The sequence below is a fragment of the Prionailurus bengalensis genome, chromosome B1, assembly GCF_016509475.1.
Source record: "Prionailurus bengalensis isolate Pbe53 chromosome B1, Fcat_Pben_1.1_paternal_pri, whole genome shotgun sequence".
NCBI classification, from domain to species: Eukaryota; Metazoa; Chordata; class Mammalia; order Carnivora; family Felidae; genus Prionailurus; species Prionailurus bengalensis.
The window spans coordinates 28,268,812-28,291,797 of NC_057344.1; the positions used below are offsets into that span (position 1 = coordinate 28,268,812).

The 22,986-nt window shown below is 40.0% G+C and overlaps 1 protein-coding gene across 12 annotated transcripts in view; it reads left to right on the forward strand.

The window, feature by feature from the left end:
• Positions 1 to 22,986, forward strand: part of RBPMS (RNA binding protein, mRNA processing factor) — a 173,605-nt gene that overhangs the window by 94,186 nt on the left and 56,433 nt on the right. For 11 of the 12 annotated variants that reach the window (XR_006294278.1, XR_006294279.1, XR_006294271.1 and 8 more), the window contains one exon: positions 14,957 to 15,107. Coding sequence is in view for 7 of the 12 variants with exons in the window: in XM_043560750.1 (XP_043416685.1) it covers positions 14,957 to 15,107 (151 nt within the window). In the remaining 5 variants the exon portion in view is untranslated. Of the gene's footprint in view, positions 1 to 12,669; positions 12,797 to 14,956; positions 15,108 to 22,986 lie in introns of those variants that run through there. The other variant, XM_043560781.1, reaches the window with a different exon arrangement.

Consider the following 22,986-nt stretch of genomic DNA (forward strand, 5'->3'; position numbering starts at 1 on the left):
AAAAGAAATAAATTTAGCTGGGGTGGATGGTCCGAATGGAGTCCCAGATACCTCTGAAGTACTTCTACCTGCTTCTCTCAGAAAGTAGATCCAGTCTCTGCAGTTAGCAGTCAGTCCCCCAAAAGGTACTCACATTATGTGAACTAACAGAAATGGGCAAGAGGAAGAGGACGGGCATCAGCTCCCTGCTGGGGGCGGGGGGAAGGGTGGTTGGGGGAAATGAAACCAGGTGGAATAAAAGAATAATTCAAAATTACATAGTACTAGCTTGGACAAGAGCTCAGATAATCCCGTTTTGTCCAGTCGTGAGAATCCCACAGTTTCGTATGAATCTCCTCTTTTAAGAGTGGGGGAAGCACCTTTCCAGAAATAACAAAGGAGAAGAAATCCTTATCAGTCCATAGTGGTAGCTCCTTAGCTGGTGAGCACTGGGCCACAGGAGTGTTTATCATATGCTAAACCTTAACCATTGACACAACTTTTTTCTTTTTTTCTCTTTTAAATGTTTATTTTTGAGAGAGAGAGAGAGAGAGAGAGAGAGAGAGAGCGAGAGAGAGAGCGAGCAGAGACAGAATCTGAGGCAGGCTCCAGGCTGTCAACACAGAGCCCAATGCAGGGCTTGAATTCACAAACCTGAGATCATGACCTGAACCAAAGTCAGATGCTTAACTGATGGACCCACCCAGGCGCTCCAACACAACTATTTTCTTAAAAGCAACTCTATGAGATGAGGACAGTTTTCATTTCCAGTTGTGATAGCTGAGGAAACTGAGGTACAGAAAGGTTCAGCAACATAACCAAGATCAGCAATGGAGGTAGAGTTGAATGCAGGCCGACTCCAAAGCACACTCCTAATTGTAGCAATTTAAGCCTCTTACTTGGGAGGAGATTCCACCCAAAATTGGTTATGACCTTCATTTGGGGTGCTCTTTTGTATTTGTCACTATAACTATTGCTGATATTTCTGGGAACCTTTTTTTTTTTTTTCTTGCCTTCCTTCACCAGTAAAGGGAAGGGGGCCCACCAGGACCATCTTCTCCTAGTTCTTATCTAGTCCTGGACTTGAGGGAATAGAAACAAGGTTTTCCTCCTTTTGTTGTTGGGGCATGTCCATCCTTTACTTGGTGCATTTTGCCATAGGAGTCTGGCTTAGTGAAAGAGTGTGAGTTTGCATGCTGCACTTTATTGAAATGAATAAAAATGATGCCAACAATAAAACCTGTATTCTAGGAAGTGGCCTAGTCAACTAGGAAATACTATTAAAATCCTTTTATTCCAGACCCAGGATGCCTACTGAAGGATGATACTGGGTTTCTCTCCTGTGGCCAGGCTGACTGATTCTGTTAGAACACCGAGAACTGAGCTTGTCACATGTTATCTGGGGAGAAATTGCATAGGCTAAAAATCAAGGATAAACCTCTAGAGACATTCCAGACTGGGTGTGGACACGTATTCCTTTGTCACTAAGACTTTCAAAACAGGTTACTGTCATTGTGTTTTATGGAACATCTGGTTTAGAAACAAAATTATACAAAAAAAAAATTTTTTTTTCCCGCCGTTAAAAACAAGGATAAATGGCCTCTAAAAACCTCATATTCACTTGGAAAACTGTTCTAGTAGGCATGGAGCAAGGAATTGTCTGTACCTGGATGCATAGCTCAGCTTCAACCCAAGGGCCACATATACCTACAGAGAGCCCTGGGAGACGGGTCGCTTTCTTCAGGTATGATCCAGATATATTGCCAATGGAGAGGGACCCCTTCTTTTCAAATGAGTGTTTAGGCAAGGAGGACAGTGAGTAATAAGTCAGTGTATTCTAAGGTAAATCCACAGCAAGGATTTTGAGGTAGTTGGATTAAGAAAAAGAACAAGGCATAATTGCTCAGTTTCTCAATAGACAGTGACCCAGCAGCATGGGCTGTTGTGTTAACAGTCCTGATGCTTCTGCAAGCAATGCCCTATTTAGGGAAAGTATGAAATATGGTTCACATGTGATAGATTCTTCTCCTCACTTGTTCATTCCTTGTGGGATCCCACATCTACCTAAATTTCAACACAGTGGAAACTGAACAACAACCTCCATTATTTTCAGAAAATAATGCAGTCTTTGTAAGATAAAGAACTTCACAGAACTGTAATGTACACGTGTACACAATCATGGGAATCAGAAAATTGAATTCTGGATTCTCCCAGTCAGCTATGAATTTAGATGGATTACATGACCTTTCTGGATCTTAATTTCTTCATCTGTGCTGGGGAAGATACTGGCATTTTGGGTGACACTGTATTTATATTGTATCAGACTGCCCTTGTAGTAGAATTCTAACATCCTTGCCTCCTTCCCACTGAATTCCAGTATGGTCTTAAGTATCGTAGCAGCCCCAAAACACTCTCACACGTTACCAAGTCTCCCTAAAGAGTTGGGGAGTGGATGGGGGACAGGGGCAGTGAGGAGCATTACCCATGATTGAAAACTGCTAGATTAGGTGGTCCCAAAAATTAAGTCATAAAATTCTATGAATTTCATGCTTTATGTAGATAGCTCTCCACTAAGCATCAGAGAACCTGACCCAGACCTCTTGTAGCAACCTGCTTCCTATGATCTTTACTCAGACAGTTGTGGTCTTTTTACATTTTATAAATGGTAATTACATTTTATAAATGGTAAAAAAAAAAAAAAATCATAGTTTTCAGAAATGATACGTTGGAAGAAATTTTTGAAATTGTGACATTCATTTTCCCCACACACTCCTATTTCCTTTTTTCCAGTCATCTTTTCTATTTATATTTATTACATGCAACTCTTGAACTTCCCTCCACACTTTTTTTCTGAGCTTCGTCCCCAGAACAGATTACCTAGATAGATGAATGTTTCTTTTTGGCTTATCTTAAAGTCATTTTAAGGCTCCAGCTGAATGTATTGTTTTCAGACTCCTAGGGAAACTTTTCCATGTCCCTTGCCTCGAGTCTGTTTCTAATCTGAGTATTTTATGCTGCTTGTAGAAGAGAAAACTGACAATACTCAGAAAACTGTAAATATATTTTGGTCCCCTCAGACTTCAGAATATCTTTAAAGTATGTATTTACCTCCTCCTATTTGGCAGGAATGACCTGTCAATTTTTAGAAAACAGTTTGTATTTCTAACTTTTGTGTTTTTTTTTTGTTTTTTTTTTTTTTTTAATTTTTTTCAACGTTTATTTATTTTTGGGACAGAGAGAGACAGAGCATGAACGGGGGAGGGGCAGAGAGAGAGGGAGACACAGAATCGGAAACAGGCTCCAGGCTCTGAGCCATCAGCCCAGAGCCTGACGCGGGGCTCGAACTCATGGACCACGAGATCTGACCTGGCTGAAGTCGGACACTTAACCGACTGCGCCACCCAGGCGCCCCTCTAACTTTTGTTTTTAACTTCTAAAAGGTAAAAGTTAATTCTTTCAACTTCATTTTTTTTTTTTTTTATGTTGAAAGATTTGTGGTCCTCAGATTATTTCCTGTAGCCAAATGCTCTTTGAAAATAGGAGGCTTTTATTCTTAGCCCTCTTTATAAAATGTTTTAAAATGTAACAGCATGGATAAATGCAGTGAGATACCACTTCACATCTATTAGGATGCCTAAAATAAAAAGGCAATAACCAGTGTAGAGGAAGGTGTGAGAAAGTTGGGACACTCCATCATTGGTCATGGGGTTGAAATGGTATAGCCACTTCGAAAAACAGCTCCACAGTTCTTCAAAAATGTTAGCATAGAGTTACCACATGATTCAGCAATTCTACTCTTAAAGAATTGTATCTACACAAAAACTTATACACAAGTGTTTATAGCAGCCAAAAAAGTGGAAACAACCCAGTGTGCATCAGTGGATAAAAGGATAAACAAAATACAGTTCATTCATACGATAGATTATTATGAAACAGTAAAAATGAAGTTCTCCTTCATGTGGTATAATATACCTCATGTGGTATAATATGGATGAACTTTGGAAAATGTTATTCTGTGTGAAAGAAGCCAGTCCCAAAGGACCATGTATTGTGTGGTTCCATTTATATGAAATACTCGGAATGTAGGCACATTCAGATACTGAAAGGAGATTCCTGGTTGGAGGGTTGAGGGGAGAGAGGAATGAGTGACTGATGATGGATACAGAGTTTCTTTTGGGGGCTATGAAAATGTACTAAGCTCTGTAGTGATGATGGTTGTCCAAGTCTGTGACTATATGAAAACCCATTGAATTGTACCCAAGAGGGTGAATTTAGGGTTGTAAATTATATTTCATAAAGCTATTAAGAATAGCATATGATATTCTAATAAGTTTCAGAATAGCATTTAATTTTTAGTTAAATTAACATTAAATAGAAACCGAAGTCATAAATAAAATAGATTCCAATATTGGGTTATTTAGAAAGAAAGGGCTCGAATACATTTTGTGGTGGGATGAAAAATCGTTCTAATGTAGTGTAGTATAATTAAGCCACTTCCAGCTTGTCCATCTCTTGGCCCTATCTTTCCCCACATACCATGATGACTGGAAATCTTTGGAGTACAACGTTTAGGTAATAAGAATCATTCTCTCATTTATTTATCAGCTTGTCCTACTTATTAGCTTCTTTATCAGCTTGTTCTTGTAGCAGTGGAAACTGGTTTTGGAGCACTAAATTTTGGAAGAAGCCAAAACATTGCTGAGAAAATGGATAGTTACTCTAATACTCTACCAAATCTGTGATCTCAATAAATTAGAATATGAATGCTTTACAAAGCTTATACCTCATCTCTATTATGGTGTATGCCAGTCTCTAGTTACTCCTGAGAATTAAATTGGTTCTTCTTCTCCATAGATACTGTTTAATGTACTGCTGTTTACAGACATGAGCAATCTTCAGCTTCTCTGTTTGATCTTGAAAATTTCGAAGGAACTCCATCCCCCCCCGTCCCCATGCCCCCCGCCATCCCCACCACCCCATGCCCTGGTCCCACCATACTGATTTCCTCTGGCTTGTGCTATAATAATCACTACCTTCAAGAAGAGAAATGAAAACATAAAGAGGTATAACTGAGGCTCAGTGAGGATGGCCAGCAGTGGACACCAGGTAGAGCAGCTACCACCTGGTGGAGCTCTGAGTCTCAGAGTTTATTACAGCAGGTTATGACGTAGCTCTGAAGATTTATTGGGGTCACTGCTTGGGTAAACCTGAAGAGGAACATCAGAACTCCAGCTCTCAGATCTGTGGTTTGGTACCAGAAACCAAGATAAGGAGGGAGGTGTGGAGTGGGGAGAAGACGACAAGATCCAGGTACCGAGATTAGATTATGAGGTCAGAGAGCGGTAACTACTAAGTTTGACCTTAATTTGAGCTCCTTTCCTCTGGTTTCTTATTTTCTGGACACAAGATGGGGGTTTCACTGACTTCATTTGTGAAGGTCAGAAGTTTCTCAAGGCTAAGGAAGAACTGAGCAGATTGTTACAAAAGAAAATGGATTTTTAGGCACTGAGGTTTTATTGTATGTATAGTTTCTGGTGACAGATCATTCTCCTTCTGTATTAGCAAGTCTGAATGAATTGGTTAAAACCTGTAACTTAACAGGCATTTGTTTCTCCTTTTCCGCACAGACGCCTGGCTGGGCAGGGTTTTCTTGATGCCCCACATTCCTTTAGAGCAGAAGTGGGTCTTCATTTGGAGTTGGATGTGGAGAAAGGAGCAGTAAAAAACTTACTAGAATCAACCAGGAATCTCTTTTGAGCATATGAAGTTGAATCTTACTAAATTGCTGCTACTTTATTACTTGTCTTTGACCAAAAAAACACAAAAACACAGACGTTTTATCTGATCTAATACATCCAATACAGATCCGATCCGATCCACTGGATTACTTGGTCAGAAAGGGCTATATGTGAAATGCCTAGGAGATTCTGATAGGAAATGACCTTTTTTTTTTTTTTTTTTTTTAAATAAAGAACTGGGTTACTTGTGACTGTCCTCCAGAGGAGAGCAGCATCCACTGACTATGGAATGAGTGGTAGAGGGGGTCTGTTACTTGCCAGTAGTTTTCATATCATTCACTGAATGGAATAATCTTAAAACATTTGAATTTGTCCGTATTGGGACTTTGTAAAGGCTTTCAGGCTGCGACTCACCAGGAGAAACCAGGCATTGAACACAGTTCAGCCTTGAGAATGTTCCCTCCGCCGGCTTCAGGCCATGAACTTCACCGACCTTTTATAAAAGCAGCGGTGTTGATTACAGCAATTTTAGCCCCAGTTATCTTTACCCTTCCTTTCTCTTGCCCCCTTTTAAAAACATTCAACATGTTTCAGTTAGAAGTTGAAAACTAAAAATTAACTACAATAAATTTGATTAGAAATGTTTGGTTATTTAAATGCTTTCTTTTAAAGGTTCAGTATATCAGGAAGTCATAACAGGTGGCAGGGGGATGTTAAAATGCTAGGTCCTCTGCTTTTTGGCCTGCATATATAAAATTGATGAATGGGTTGTTGAATCAACTTTAACTTAAGTGGTAAAAACAGTTAACCTGCTATGAATACATAGATAAAATACCAAAATAAGTGAATCTGACTGTATTTCAGATGAGTTAATATAATCACACTGAAGGTGGGAGGGAATGGAGAGAACTTACCCAAATAATTCTCGAATATACATACTGGCTATATACTTGTAGACTAAAGGTCAAAAAGAACTGTAAATATTGAACTTTAGTTATAACAGGTTTATTTTTATGTTAATACTATTACAGCAATTCTGACAATACTTAGTGTGCCTTCCTGTATTGGGCAAATAAGTAAATGTATAGTGGATAATCTCTCTAGGATGCAGTGAAGGAGTTAGAAATATGGAAAGGGAAGACTAGAATTAACCCAGTGGTGTTAGGTTGGGATTGGAGCTATCAGTACAAACTTGTCTTTTTAATATATCTGAATAGATGTAGAGAAATAGATACAGATGTGAAAATTGTGTGTGTGAGTGTGTGTACGTACATACAAATCTGGGACAATCTGAGTACCAAAACAAATAGTAATTATAAATTATAAAATCAAATAAGCTATGAATCAGTACTGATATGAGTGAACAAATAAATGAATGAATAATAAATGGAGCATAAGAGCTTTTCCTTAGAGTAGAAAATAAATATTGAAGGAATGATGAAATTAGCAAATCACCATTTGGCAACTGCAATAGTAATGATTGCCCCAGGTAAGAGTTTTCAATAGATGTTAAAACTAGTAGGTGAAAGTTTAATAGAATCCTGATATTTATATAGTCTCAAGTATCTCCCTATGAGATCTTTATAAAAAAAAAAAAAAGTAACCTTACTAGTGGAGAAACTTGGCAAGTGATCAGAGTTATCACTAGTAATGGGACAAAAATGACATCATGTACCTCCTGATATGGTGCACTGAGAATGACACATCTCTTCTGTGATATTCCTGCCAAAAATGCATAACCTGAATCTAATCAAGAAACAAATCAGATAAGCCCAAATTGAGGGACATTCAACAAAATAGCCTGTACTCCTAAAAAAAAAAAAAAAAAAAAAAAAAAAAATGTCAAGGTCTCAGAAGACAAGGACAGAGGAAGATATTCCAGGAGAGTTAAAGAGATGACCGCTAAATGCTGTGTATGATTCTGGACTAGATCCTGGATCAGGAAAACAGATAATATTTGCTTTTGGGAAATCTAACTGTAAAGGGTAAAGGGGCATCGTGCTTCAATTTACTCTTCTACAGTTCAGGGAGGAAACAAAATTATGTGGAGGAAATCTAGGCAAAGGCATATGGGAATTCTTTGTACTACATCTGCAACTTTTCTATAAATCTGAAGTTATTTGAAAATATTTAAAAAAAATAAGACACTAATATAGCTGGTTGAGTGCTGTGTGCTAGGATGTCTTGTATTGGTTCTGCTCTGCCTCTTGTAGCACTCCCTGGAAAATCACTTCTGTGAGCTCTCTCCCTTTCTTCTTTTTAATCTATCAGATGTATAACTTTAAACGTATTTGTAAGAAACTTAAACAGTACAAAACAGATGTTTTCTTCCCACTATCACCACCAGAGTTACCACTATTAACAGGTTAGTTGCTTTCACCATGAACATTCATGGGCTTACACAGGTAAAGTGTTCACATACAAATATATAATCTCCTCTCCCCACCCCCAGATCCATTAAACATTGTTGACAATCTTTTTTTTTTTTTTTAACCTTCTTTTGCTATGGACATCTGTGTGTGTGTGTGTGTGTGTGTGTGTGTGTGTGTGTGTGTGTATGTACATACAGCTTTGCCTCATTATTTACCAGTATTTTTTCTAAATGAGTGTTTTCATTGTCCCTTAAACTCTTCGTCAAGAACTGACAAACTGACTTACTTTAATAGTACTATTTGTAAAGATACTGGGATAGTTGGTAGCTTACAGATTTGAAGGATGTACCAAATAAGACTCCGTCAGGCATCAGGGGGGCTCTGAAGACCTCACTCAGTGACGGGAATTTGGAGACTTTTTCCGGAGGAAGAGACCGTTATGGTGACTTAACGCCAGCCCACCTCCATTTTCTATGTTTCTAATATGTAAGGTTGAAATCCTCAGAAGAAAAAAACACATATGGTCACTTTGGACAGCATCTGTCCCTTGAATAGTCAGAGCTGTTGCTAAGGATGTAAGGGCTCAGCAGACATTGACCTCTGGGTGCCCTCCCAGAGAAGGACCAGCAAGCCAAGCAGCCATCCCAGAGACCCTCTCTTTCCAGGTCTGTTCTAACTGCTTCATGTCTGGTCTGTTCCAGTGTCTGCTTTCAGTTCAGCTGCCCTTTCACTACTGGAGTTACCCTCCACTACAGTGATTCTCAAATAGTCCTATACAAGCATCATTAGCATCAGCTTGGGAACTTGTTAGAAATGCAGATTCTCAGGTCCCATCCTAAACCTATTGAATCAAACTCTGGAGATGTGGGACTCTGTTGTTAGGAAGTCAACTAGATGATTCTGATTCATGCTAACGTTTGAGAATCATGGATCTACTAAATCTGATCGTATTAGTTAGTTTAAAAAATTTCAGCATCTCAGCTATGCTCATATTCCAGAGTTCTTCCTCATGGCACAAAAGGTCCTGTGGTCTCACCCTAGCCTGCTTGTACAGTCATTTATCTCCCTGCCCCGCATGCATGTACATGCACATACTCAACCCTTCTCTACATCCTGTCACACACAACTTTGCTGAGCCCTTTCCTGGACTGCCACCTGGTAAATTTCTGCTCTTCCATCACTTCCTCTATGATGCCTTTGCCTCCCCTGTTCCCCAGTCACTTTCTGCCTTGGCTGTGTTTCTCACAAGGCCATAGACATTGTGTTTATCTGTTTAACCATTAGTTTACCTATACAGCTCCACCACCAGAGTGTGACCTCTGAACTCCCTCAAGGTAGAAACTTAATTTCATTTATTCTTTTGTCTCACACATAACAAGGTTTATGTGCTTGGTCAAATTCTGTTTTGTTTTGTTTTTTACTCTTTATCATGAAACTTTAAGCGTACCAAAAGGTAAAGAATATAGTAATGAACATCTCTTAACCCATCACCAGAATTTACCAACTTACCATTTTGCCACATTTGCTTCATCTTTTTTTCCTAAGTGTTTCTAAGTAAATGCATGTTGGATCATTACATTTTGTCATTATAGTCTTTGTATTTTAGTACTAAAAGCTAGAGACATTTTCCTAAGTTACTATAATATCACATATTGACAATTCCTAAATACCACCTATGCCCATTCTGTATTTGGTTTTCTCCATTTTTCCACAAAAGGTCTTTTACATCTGTTTTGTTCTATCAAGGACCACACATTGCATATGAAGGAAGGTCTCTAAGGATATCCTAATCATTCTAGAATAGCTCTTTTCCTCTTTCTTCCCATTATTCAGTGAATACATCCTAACCTTTTCTTTTTTAATGTTTTTTTGTTTTTTTGTTTTTTTTTTTTTTCGGGACAGAGAGAGACAGAGCATGAACGGGGGAGGGGCAGAGAGAGAGGGAGACACAGAATCTGAAACAGGCTCCAGGCTCTGAGCCATTAGCCCAGAGCCCGACGCGGGGCTCGAACTCACGGACTGCGAGATCGTGACCTGGCTGAAGTCGGACGCCTAACCGACTGCGCCACCCAGGCGCCCCACCTTTTCTTTTTTAAATTAACGTTTATTAGTTTGAGAGGTGGAGGGCTGAGAGAGGAGAGAGAGAATCCCAAGCAGGCTCTGTGCTAACAGTGCAGTTCAAGCTGCAGTGCTTGAACTCATGAACTGTGAGATCATGACCTGAGCTGAAACCAAGAGTAAGACACTTAACTGACTGAGCCACCCACATGCCCCTAAACTCCTAACCTTTATCCTCACTCATGTGGGATAACGTTAGTCCAAGACCAGTGACAGTACTAAGGAGTTGGAAGATGTTGTACCTATATGGTCCCAAATCCATGATTTGCAGCCAATAAATCATTCCAGTACCAGGCAGTATACACAAGAAGCCAGTATCACAATAGCTAGAGAAATAGGGGAGCTACTTAGGATGTGGGCTTTGTGCATATTCAATTAGTATTTTCTCCATTTTGTCTTCAAGTCACTGGAAGACCTAGAAATTCATTTAACAGTGACTCTCTTTATCCCTAGAGGCTTGAGTCTTCAGGATTTGGTGACTTCACCTTGCCCATTTCCTTCTGTGTATTATATACTAGCCTTTTCCTTATCCTTTTAGGATTATGAGCTTTGATAGAGTTTTTGAGCAATAAATGGTATTTTTAAGCTCTCTGATTTGCTTATAATCTTAATCCAATTTAAATAGGAAACACAAATTTGCAGTGGGAGAGTTCAGCCCACAATTCAGAAAAATCTTTTAACTTTTGTTTACAAATAGCTAAGTTTTATTTACATTTAAGAGAAAGAGAAAAAGCGTATTTTAAAATAATTCCTTCAATTCCTGAATGCAATAACTGAGTTTGAATTTAAAGCATCACAGTGTGTAAATGCAGAATCTGAATTTTCTTTAGGAGTTACTAATTGCTCTCTGTAGCTTTTGAGATTGAATTCTTAGGACTTCTAGTGATCAAATACCAGGCCATACACCAGTTGAAGAAGACTGTTCCTGTGGGTTGAGTGACCTGTGGTGATGGAAAAGGTGGAATTGGAGATTGGCTGATGGGAAAGGGGAGATTTATCTATATGAGGCCACAGAATGTTCAGAAAGAATACTGTGAAATATTTTAGAAACTATGGCACAGGAAAGAACACTGTTAGCATGTTAGCAAGACTAGCTGGGGCTGTCATAACAAAATACCATAGACTGGGATGGTTTAAACAACAGACATTTAATTCTCTCAGTTCTGGAGGCTAGAACATCCAAGATCATGTTAACCAGCAGATTCTGTATCTGGTGAGAATCCTCTTCCTTGGTTGTAGTCCTCACTGTGTATTTGTGTGGCCTTTATTTGGTGTGTGCTTTTGGAGACAGATCTCTGGTGTATCTTCCTCCTCTTCTAAGGGTATACTACTGACCCCATCTTAGGGGCCCACTCTTAAGATCTTCTCTAAACTTAATTACCTCCCAAGACCCTACTTCCCAATACCATCACATTGGGGGTTAGGGCCTCAATATATGAATCCTGGCAGGACCTCAGCATTCAGTCTGGGACACCACAGTATAGGATTTGAAACTGCCCTGGTAGACTCTTAAGATTACGAGACTATTAAGGATACGTTATTTGTCAGCACTGTCTTTGTACCTCCTAGGTAGGGATTTCAACCTTTGTAGTTCATGGTGAACTTGGGATGGTTTGGTCACCGTCCTTGAAGGGATTGTTGGCTGTCCGTGTAATCCATCAGATTGGGTGGCTTCTGAGTAGCTTTATTCTCAAATTGATATCATATTGATACCCAGAAACTCTCCCTTCTGGTGACCATGTAAATAAGATACCATTTACAGGTGTAAGAAGAAGATTTCTCTTCGTTATGAGAAGAGTTTTGGCAGATTATAGGCAAGAAAGGAAAAAGTTGATTTTGAAAGGCACAGAGTCCCCTCTTGACTTGGCAGTAATCTTCACCTACAGCATTTAATGTGAAATCACTCTGGCCAGAGAATAATCTTATTAGGCTTTAATTAAAAGCACAAGGTGTTTTTATTTTTTCAGGTCTCCTTATCTATCTTCTTCTTTTTTTATCTTTCTCCCCTGTTTCCTTCCATTTCCATGCTTTCCCTACCCCTGCCCACCCCCACAACCCCCCATCATCCTTTAACATTTAAAATGTTTTTGGCTTGGCTGATCCCTCTGGATAGAAACTGAGCCGAGCAGGATATTGATTACCAAATATGGTATTGCTGCTAAAGATGTTAGAGGAATGTGGCTTGTATTCTAAGCCTCCGGCCTCTGAATAAGCTGCCAAACAAATTAGGTCATTTTAACTTCTGAGCTTGCCTTTTTTTTTTTTTTTTTTTTTTTTTAAATAAGGAGCTGGAACTTTGATTTGGAACATGATGGTGGTGTTATTTTAGCTCACAGAGAGGAGGGGTATGAAGAGGGAGTTGGGGAGGCTTAATTCAGCATGTTTTAGGACACGAGCCATCAGTCCAAGCGGTGTAAAAGGCAAGCATATTGTGCAGAGCCTCTGTTGACTCTGGAGCACCAGTGGAAGAGCTGAGGCATGGAATTCAGATGTGCAGCCTCATTATCTGAGGCTAGAAGTTCCAGAGGACCACTGAGAGATCCCAGGATGCTCTTCTCGTGCTACAATGGCCTGGACCACAGTGCTCAGGTTTAGGAAAGTTCCTTCTTCAGGAAGCAGCAAGTACAATAAAAGTCGGCTTTAAAAAAAAAAAATCCTTCTTCACGGGAAGGTTCGTGGAGTGGAGTGCCAGGGAGGACACCCTGAAATTGATGGCAGATTGGCAGATTGCTACTATGTGTAGCTGATGGGGTGTTGTGTAAATAGGCACAGCATACCGTTAGCCAGGGACTGCACTTGTCTCTCAGCAAAGACCACAGCTCTTTGGGTCCATATTTGGAAATATTTATTCTGTTGTGATACTAGCTTTGATAGAGTGAAATGCTCTTACGTGGAAGCGGATGAAAGCAAACTCTGCTTCAGAATGTGGCCTTACTCTTTTTCCTCATTTATGTGTTTGGCAAGATAATACTGAGGTTTCCTAAGTTAAAATGAAATAAAAACAGAACAGTTAGGGAAAGAATTTCTTTTTACCTTTCTTACAACTGGCATCCCCCTTTTTGCTTTTTGTTGTTGGTTAGGGCTGTACAGAGTGGATTCCTTCTCTTCCCGCCCACCCCTGTTGCTACCTTCAGTTGGTTTCTTCTCAGAGAATGGACAAATCAGGCTCACAAAGAAATTCCACCCACTCCAGGATGTCTGTAGGTCAGGGCTCTGTGGCTTTTGTTGTATCTCCCTGAGGAGCTCTCTTTCTTCCTCCCCCCTTATTTCTCTTACTGCAGTTAACTGTCCAGTCACAGGCTCTTTGTCTCATCTGTAGAGCTGAACCTGTAAAGCTCAGAGTTGTTCATCCTGGTCTACAGTCAAAGATTCTTACTAATTTCTTGTGGAAATTGCTCTTTTTTCAAGCTAATTATGTAGAAAGGGGCCTTTGGGACCCACAAGCTCACATGTACACTAAATGGAAAACCTGTGTTCTTAGGATACTCATTTTCAGAAATCCACCCCCTTTCCAGGGCATACCATGCAGACAGATGTGGGACCTGAGCCTGTTTTGGACACACATTTATATACTATACTGGGATATCTTTTTGTTACTGTTGTTGGGATCCAGAATGCATAGCACTGGAAAATAGATAGGAGAATATTTGTTATGATTAGTAACAGAGGCATTCTTGAATGGTAGGAGGGTTTCAAAAGAGATTTATCTTGCCCTAAATCTTGTGTTTTATAATGTTTGTGATTTATTGAATGTTTTGTTTTAGGTTAACTGTAATAATAGGGTCAAGGGTAATTGAAATTACTACCCTCTCTTTGGCCCATATAATCTGTTGTCTCTAGCCATGTAGCTAGTAAGCCAGCTATAATCAAAACTGGGACGTTACCACCTCAAGACAGTAAGGCTTTATATAAATTTATTAGCTAACTGGAATTAAATGATACTAGTTACATTGAAATCTTTAATCTCAGTTTCTGTTTTAATAACTCAGTACTACATGTATCACCATTATGAAAGCCCTCTAGTTAGAAAGGGAGGGGAATTTTCTTTATTTATAGGTGATTAAACTAAGGCATTGAAGGATAATACTGTTTTACATCAGTATCAGAACACTTGTCAGGGCCTGGGTCTCCGTGATTTCCAGTATTGTACAGAGCTTTACGTTAATTATTCTTATTGGTAGCCATTAATTGAGGTTTTTAACTCTACTAGGAATTTGCTGGTCCATATTTAGAACTCGAATCTGGGGGCGCCTGGGTGGCTCAGTCAGTTAACCATCTGACTTCAGCTCAGGTCATGATCTCATGGTTCGTGAGTTTGAGCCTCGTGTTGAGCTCTGTGCTGGCAGTGCAGACCCTGCTTTGGATCCTCTGTCTCCCTCTCTCTGGTTCTCCCCCGCTTGTGTTTGTTCTCTCTCTCTCTCTCTCTCTCTCTCTCTCTCAAAAATAAACAAACTTTAAGGAGAAGGAAAAAAAAACCAAAAACTTGATCCTGAAGGTTTTTGTTCAAGAAGAAATAGTTGAAAAAACATGTAACTAAATTTTTGAATTAAGTAAACAAAATCTCCCCTGACTTTCTAGACATGCTGTATTACAGATTTTCACATATTATGTGTAAGTAGTGAGAATGAGAGTTCTTGCTGACCTTTTTTTCCTGATAGGCCAGGATTTACTGGTGTGTTTATTTTGTCACCATTCCGGTTTGACTCTAAGGAAATGAAAACATCTTCCATTTGTTCTTTATTTCCAAAGGGCATCCGCTTCGATCCTGAAATTCCGCAAACACTACGACTAGAGTTTGCTAAGGCAAACACGAAGATGGCCAAGAACAAACTAGTAGGGACTCCAAACCCCAGTACTCCTCTGCCCAACACTGTACCTCAGTTCATTGCCAGAGAGCCATGTAAGTCAATCTACTTTTCATTAAAAAAAAAAAAAAAGAATAACCAAGAATTGTTGGTGTGCTGCATGTGAAATTACACCACAGGACATAGAGCTGGCTGAGTGTCATTTTCTAATTCTGTGGAAAGGCTGTCTATTCTTGCTGTCTTAATTCCAAATACAGCAATCTTGTTCATGATTGGCTGCCCTAAAAGGTGGTTCAGCTGGATTAGAACTGTAACTACTACAAAATTTCATTTGATGTGTTGTATATTTCCTTAATGTCATCTCGACCTTATTGTAAGGGTGTTTCTGTTTGCCTGAGGGTATAAACCCTTCTTTATTCCCCCATCCCTGGATATGAGAGTTGGTTCTCGGCATTTTACTTCATTTGTTGAAGAACATCAGTTCTGTGGCTTGGGAAAGTAGAATATTAAAAGTGAAAGAAGCAGATATTAAAAAGTTCTGTTTTGAGAACAGTTGAGCCCATAAATCCAGAGGGAAAAGTAAACACAAAGAATTTATATATTGGAACAATCAGTTCTAGCAAACCAATACTGATAAATTTAAGGAAATTTAGGGCTTCCTGTTGTAAATTAATTGGGTAAGGACACTAATTGCTATACAAGTGTTTTACCCCACCTAATGAGCTTATTCCCTTAAATGGCCAGCCTACAGTTTTGCCTTTGATTGAGTAACTTGAAAAGATTGTCTTAATTTTCTTTCTCAAACTCAATCAGTAGCATAAGTGAGGCGTGAGATAGGCCTTAACTTTTCCTTTCATTTTGTAGCCATATGTGATTTAATATGGCAGGGCATTCAAGCAATCCCAAGTGACTTGCTGTTATTTGGAATATTTTTGCCCTATCGTTCTTGATCTTCTTTCCAAACCACATGATCTTGATCTTCCTCCTGCTTTCCTTGTCGGTACGTTTCAAATTTTCTTACTGAAATTGAAGGGCACGTGAGTTTCCTTCTCCCCCCATGTCATGTGTGTGTCAGATTTAATTAAGTTATTATGGAAGTTATAGTCATTCTGTAGCCATGTAACTCTTGAGAATGCTGCCGCTTGTCAGTGGAAACTAACAGGTAAGAGTTTTCTCCCCCTAGTGTGTTCTAAAATTTTTCTGTGAGGCCAGAAGTCATAATAGAGAAAAAGTTTTGTTCTTCCGTGTCCTAGGGAAACCTGAAACCTTTTCTAAACAAGTTTCATCTTACGGTACAGATGCACTACAGGAAGATGAGCAGACATTTCTTAAGTGATTCTGTGTCCTTACAGCATTTAGTTCAGTACCTTTTGTATATTGCATGTATTTAATAAATGTTAGTTGCAGTTATAAGTGGATAGATTAGCATTTTAGTTTGGCCATTTATAGAGTTTTCTATTTGTATGCCTCTTCATTTCCCTCTGAGATTTCTTCTCTCTTTAGATGTCAGGAAAAAGTATTTGTGAGATACCTTGGTTTAGAAGAGGAAACCTGGAATATCTCTTTAGTTTTCTAGTAAATTTGCTGCCTCAGATCTAAGAGTGCTTTGAAAAGATGAATTCAGACAGCAAATGTAATGCTGGCAATACTTATCCTTTCAATTCTTCATTGAATGCTTTTGTTCTGGGACCTCAGTTTTTTTTTTAATCTGCTTATAAAAGCTCTGTGAAATTGGTAGCCAGGGAGGTGATAGTTCACGACAGGGTACACAGAAGCAACAGAGGTGAAAAAGTGGACATCCACAAGTCTCTGAAGTTGAAAGAGAGTTTGAAGCGGAGTTTAGGACACCACTCTGGCCAGCTCTGCCCACCTCCCTTCCCTGTATCCAGAACAGCTCAGAAGTGGTCAGATAGTTTCCATGGCACAGGCAAAACTTGCCTGGGCTGCCATGGCAAAACAAACTTGAAGCTAAAAAAAAAAAAAATCCACACACCAGTATATTCTTGAGAAAATAAAAGTTGTCATGATACCTCTTAATATAGCTCCCTTTTACAGCATAGGGGCCTTGATGAACAGCAATTCCACTCTGACTCAGATTGACCTTATCATCCATTGCAATTCCCTCTGGGAATCATGAACTTCCCTGTCACATATGCCAAATTGTTTTCCCTGAGAGCATGCTGTAGACTAAAAACACCATGGTGCGGTTCTTCACTGGTGATTCCAATTGCACTGTGCCTGTAATTGGTGTTCAAGGTGTGGTGGTCAGTTCAACCACTGTTAGGAGTAGACTACAGTGGAATCTTTGAATTGCGGGCCTGGAAAAACCCTGGAGGCTTCTCTGTTATAGACTGTGAGAGAGGTTTTTTGTTTATTTATTTTGCGAGAGAAAGAGAGAGAGAGAGAGAGAGAGGGAGAGAGAGAGAGAGAGAGGGAGGGCGGGAGCAAGAGAGAATCCCAAGAAGGTTTTGCACTGTCAGCGTGGAGCTCGACCTGGGGCTCAAGCTCATGAAGCATGAGATGATGACCTGAGCTGAAATCAAGAGTCAGATGCTTAACCGAGTCATCCAGGTGCCCCAACAGAGAGGTTTTTAATGTTTCTTTTTGTTGATGTTTTTATATAGTTGTGGCTGAAAAGTGCCCTTTGTCATCACTAAAGGAAGAATGTGCAAGATTCAATTACACAACAGTTTGCTTGAACTCTCATTTCTCAGATAGCTGTTGAACTTTAATGAGCACTCAGTGTGCTAAATATTGGGGAAGAAGGAGACTGGTTGGTTCCTTAAAAGAGCTATTAGTCCAAGGGATTGGTGGTGGTCAAAGTTGTCAGGAAACTTGGCCCATATAAAGGACGTCAAAGATTTTTTACAGCTTAGTCTAGATTGCCCCAAATCAGACTGCCTTATTTGCTGAGCACCTGCTCTGTTTGTGTAGAGCATGGGAAATGAGAAAACTAGCTACTGCACTTGCCAAGGCAGATAGTGGCCTGAAATAGAGAACCTTGGTCTTAGACTCAAAGATGTCAGTAAGAGTTCTGGTTCTGCCTGTCATTGTGAAGCTCTGTGACCTTAAAGAAAAACATTGAACCTTGCTGTGCTCCTCCTGTTCCCTCAGCTATAAAATGGGAATAATACCTTCCTCACGTGCTTGTTAGGAGAGCTCAATAAAACAAGATCCTAAGATTGTGTTGAGGATTAAATGGATATAATATGTAGAGTACCAGGCAAACATAAAGTACAACCTTAATTTTTTTAAAAAAAGCATTGAGTTGCTTTTCTTTCTTAATAGTTAAAAGTAAATATTGATCTTCTGAGGTATCATCACTGTGACTATAGCTAACTGTCTTTGTAAATTAGGAGAGACGATGAATGAAAGTCCTATATGGTTCCAGGAAAGTGTAGTATACTTTACTAAGGAAATAATTCCCTAATGAAGTTTTAACTTATTCCCTTGTTTATAATAAAGTAAGAAAAGTACCATGAGAAAGCAAGAAGTAAGAGATACAAAAATTTTATAAATTGTATAAAATTCTGCTGGATTATGCATTTGCTTGTACAGGAAAGTAGGGTTGTATAGGGTAAGAACTCCACTTTAGAGCTGAAAACAGGGCAAATCACCGTCTCTTGAGTTTTGTTCTCATCTGTAAAATGATGTGCCAGACACTGCTAAGCATTTCACATGAATTATCTCCTTGGATTCTCATTAGCACTATTGGACACTTGAAGAAACAGGCCTTAGGGAGATCCAGTAATTTTGAGGTTACACCGTCATCAGGCATTATGGGTTGAATTGCGTTCTGCCAAAATTCCTATGTTGAAACTCCAACCCTCAGTGGCTCTAGATGCAAGTGTACTTGGAGATAAAGTCTTTAAAGACATGATTAAATGGGGCCATTAGGGTGGGCCCTAATTCCATATGACTGGGTTCCTTGAAGAAAAAGAGACGCTGGGGATGTGTTCACACAGAGGAAAAGGCCGGTGAGGACATAGTAAGAAAGAGGCCATCTGCAAGCCAAGTTACAGAGGACTCAGGAGAAGCCAAACGTGTCCCCACCTTAGTCTTAGAATTCGTAGTCTCTAGAACTGTGAGAAAAGCCATACCACCCAGTCTGTGGTATTGTGTTATGGCAGCTCGAACAGGCTAGCACATCAAGAGATAGAGCCTAGATTTAAATTCTGACCTGTTACTTTTTAGTTTTGTACCTTTGGTCTAGTTACTTAACCTCTCTCTGTTGTGTCATCTCTAAAATGGCAGTAATAGTTATACCTACCCATAGGGTTGTGAGGATTAATTAACATGAGAGGGCCCCATTCACAAGAGTGACTACTCCATGACTGTTTAATATGTGCGTGTAAGAACATCTATGTTGTGCCTTCTGTTCCTCATAGTTGAGACTGTAGTTTTTCTGCATTTGTATACTCTGCATCTAGCACCTAGGAATACATGTAAAATCAAGATGCTACAGATTTTTTATTTTGTGCTTTTTCATTTGGAACTTTAAAAAATTAATGTGTTATTGAGGCATGACAGGGAAACAATAAAATGCACATATTTAAATTCTATTTTGATAAGTTTTGTCACAATACATAGGGAATATAGTTGACTCCATGCTCTTGGTCTGTTTGCACTGCTTGTGGCATACCGTATTATTATAGTGGCTTTAAAGGTGGAGGCAGCCAATACGTACAGAGGATTTGCTCAGATTTTACCCATTCAACTTTAATTTTAGGGAGTAAGTTTCAAAAGGCTCTAGAACTTTGCAGTAATTCAGATTCCCATAGTCCAGCCCCAGGGATTCTGATTCTGATTCTGGGTCTGGTCTAGGACTTATGCTTTGCATTTTTAAAAACTCTTTGGGTGATTCTGATGCACAGATTTGAGAATCCCCAGCAGAGCAAGGAATTGTAAAGTTAAATTCTACCGCTCAATCCTCTGTTTCCCTCTCCTCCACACCCCCCCTCCCCGCCAAAAAAAAGAAAAATGCTCTATTGAACTGATACTCTTGTTAAATACCTGGTAAGCACATAATCCCTTGGTGAATAATCAGACCACTTCCTTGATTTCTGCCATACCACTGGAATTTCCCATTTATCCAATACTGACCCTGGCTGTGTGGAAGTGAATTTTCTGTTTCATGTCTGAAAAGATCCTAGGAAAGTTCAGAAAACTTCTAAAATGCCTAGCAAGTGCCCTTCTGCTTCTGGGGACAACACTCCACAAGCCTAAAATCTGTTAATTTTCACCTCTGTGGGATGGGGCCATCCAGGGCTTGATCTGAAGCTCCATGTGCCCATGGAACAGAGCCAGGGTACCTGCATTTTCCAAGGCAGCATACACAGCATGTGCTGTTTGAAAGTGCTATACAGGGGCGCCTGGGTGTCTCAGTCGGTTGGGCATCCGACTTCAGCTCAGGTCACGATCTCGCGGTCCGTGAGTTCGAGCCCCGCGTCGGGCTCTGGGCTGATGGCTCACAGAGCCTGGAGCCTGCTTCCGATTCTGTGTCTCCCTCTCTCTCTGCCCCTGCCCCGTTCATGCTGTGTCTCTCTCTGTCTCAAAAATAAATAAAATGTTAAAAAATAAAAATTTTTGGGGTGCCTGGGTGGCGCAGTCGGTTAAGCGTCCGACTTCAGCCAGGTCACGATCTCGTGGTCCGGGAGTTCGAGCCCCGCGTCAGGCTCTGGGCTGATGGCTCAGAGCCTGGAGCCTGTTTCCGATTCTGTGTCTCCTCTCTCTCTGCCCCTCCCCCATTCATGCTCTGTCTCTCTCTGTCCCAAAAATAAGTAAACGTTGAAAAAAAAAATTAAAAAAAAAAATAAATAAATAAAATAAAAATTTTTTTTAAAAAAAGAAAGTGCTGTCCAGTTCCCAGCTCTGCTCTGAAAATATGCAGGTGCCTCCAAGTACAAGGTGCTATGTATCCCACACTGCTCTCCACAAGTGGGGTCATTTAGAAAGCCAGTGACTAGGCCTGAGGAAGACCTAATCAAGCCGTTCAGAGAGAGGGAAGGCAAAGACAAAGTTGCAGGTGTTCTGTGGGGATAAGGGCAAGACTGTTTTGCTATGAAAAGCAACTTCCGTGGGGGCATTGGGTGTCTCAGTCTGTTAAGCGTCTGACTCTTGGTTTGGGGTCAGATCATGATCTCATGGTTTTATGGGTTCAATCACTGCATTGGACTCCACCCTGACACCGAGGAGCCTGCTTGAGATTCTCTCCCTGTCTGTGCCCCTCCCCTACTCTCTCTGTCTCTGCATCTCTCAAAATAAATTAATTAAAAAAAAAAAAAACTTAGATTTTTGTGTTTTATATTTCATAAAAACAAACAAATAGTTCCAGTTTACTCTGATAAGAGGAAAGTTTCGGTTTCCTCTGCTTCTCAGAGGAAAAGAAATTCCAGCAGTCCAGGAAAATATAAAGAAGAAAATAAAAGTCATCCAGGTCCACTGGAGATAACTACCATTAACATTTTGGTGTGTAGTATCTCTATCCAGTTTTTGAATTTCAGAATCCTTCCACTTCCCCTTTTACCTTTAAGGTAAAATTCTGATGCCCAGGGAGATTAAATGGCCTGTAGGGCCAAAAATAATATCTGGGCTCTCACAATCCTTTGCCACAGCCTCTGTGTTGCCGTTGCTGTAGGGTACTAGTTCATAGTGACACAGATCCCTCGCTAGAATTAGAGCAGGAGGAGTGGTGGGAGACCCTGGCGGAAGGCCTGGTGTCCCAGGTGAGCGCAGCCTGCTGCTGGAATTCAGGTTGTTGACGGAATGATCTGCAGCCTCTTATTAAATGGATAGGGAAGAAAGCAAGCAGCCATTTACTGACCTACTATTCTAATCCTTCAGAACAGTGTGGCCAAAATACCTCTTTTCCACCTAAAGAAGTCGAGTAACTGGCCCGGAGTCTCACAGCTCATTTTAGGCCTCACTGTGTCACACTCCTAACTTATAGCCCACCAGGAGCTTTGGCTTGAGTTGTTTTTAAGGTATTCCTTAGGGGTGCTTTAAACTCATTTAAGCCTTTAAAGATGATTTTTTTTTTTAATCTCTTAAATTTAGAGAGAGGGAAGTGGGGGGCGGGGAGAGAGAAAGAGAATATGAATCTTAAGCAGGCTCCACACTCAGCTCAGAGTCCAACACAGGGTCTGATCCCAAGACCCTGGGATCATGACCTGAGCCAAAATCAAGAGTCAGATGCTCAACTAACTAAGCCACCCAGGTGCTCCTAAATGTGATCTTATTAGAGACCCCAGATGCCTGTATCTAAGGAGATTTCAATTTCAGGGCAGGTCACTGCTCAGTGAAAGTCAGGCTTCTGTATAATTCTATAAAGCATCAGATTTTGATGATCAGGATGCATTAACTGTAAAATGTTTTATGACGTAGTTGACCAAATTGAACCGTAGGGTTTTTATTTAGTTTTGGTGTACTTCATTCTGAGTTATTTCAGAATAAGAGTGACTCCTTTCAACAGTTTAAGTATTTCAATTCAATGAATAATGGCATCATCAGCAAAGAGGAGGGTATTTGACTTCTTTGATTTATAGTGGAGGATATGCAGGCAGTTTACTTAAGTGTTTCCCATCGTTCAGATGGAAATGGAAATGAGCATGAATGGCAAGAGGCAATACTACAGCTCTGTTTTACATTGATAGTTTCAGATCCTTAGACTTCATCTGTACACTGCTCTTGGAATCATGATAGTATGAAAACAGCATAAATACTCACCAATTTAGTTAAGCAGACTCCGTGATCTCTAGGTGATCCCTGTTTGTAAAGTCCCAAAAGGCTGATTGATGAGCAATCTGCAGAAAATTTTTCACTATTACTTTTTCTTTTTTGAGTTTATTTTGAGAGACAGTGCTGAAGGGGCAGAGAGAATCATAAGCAGGCTCTGCACCATCGGCATGGAGCCTGATGTGGGGCTCAGACTCACGAACTGTGAAATCATAACCTGGGTCAGAATTGAGAATCAGA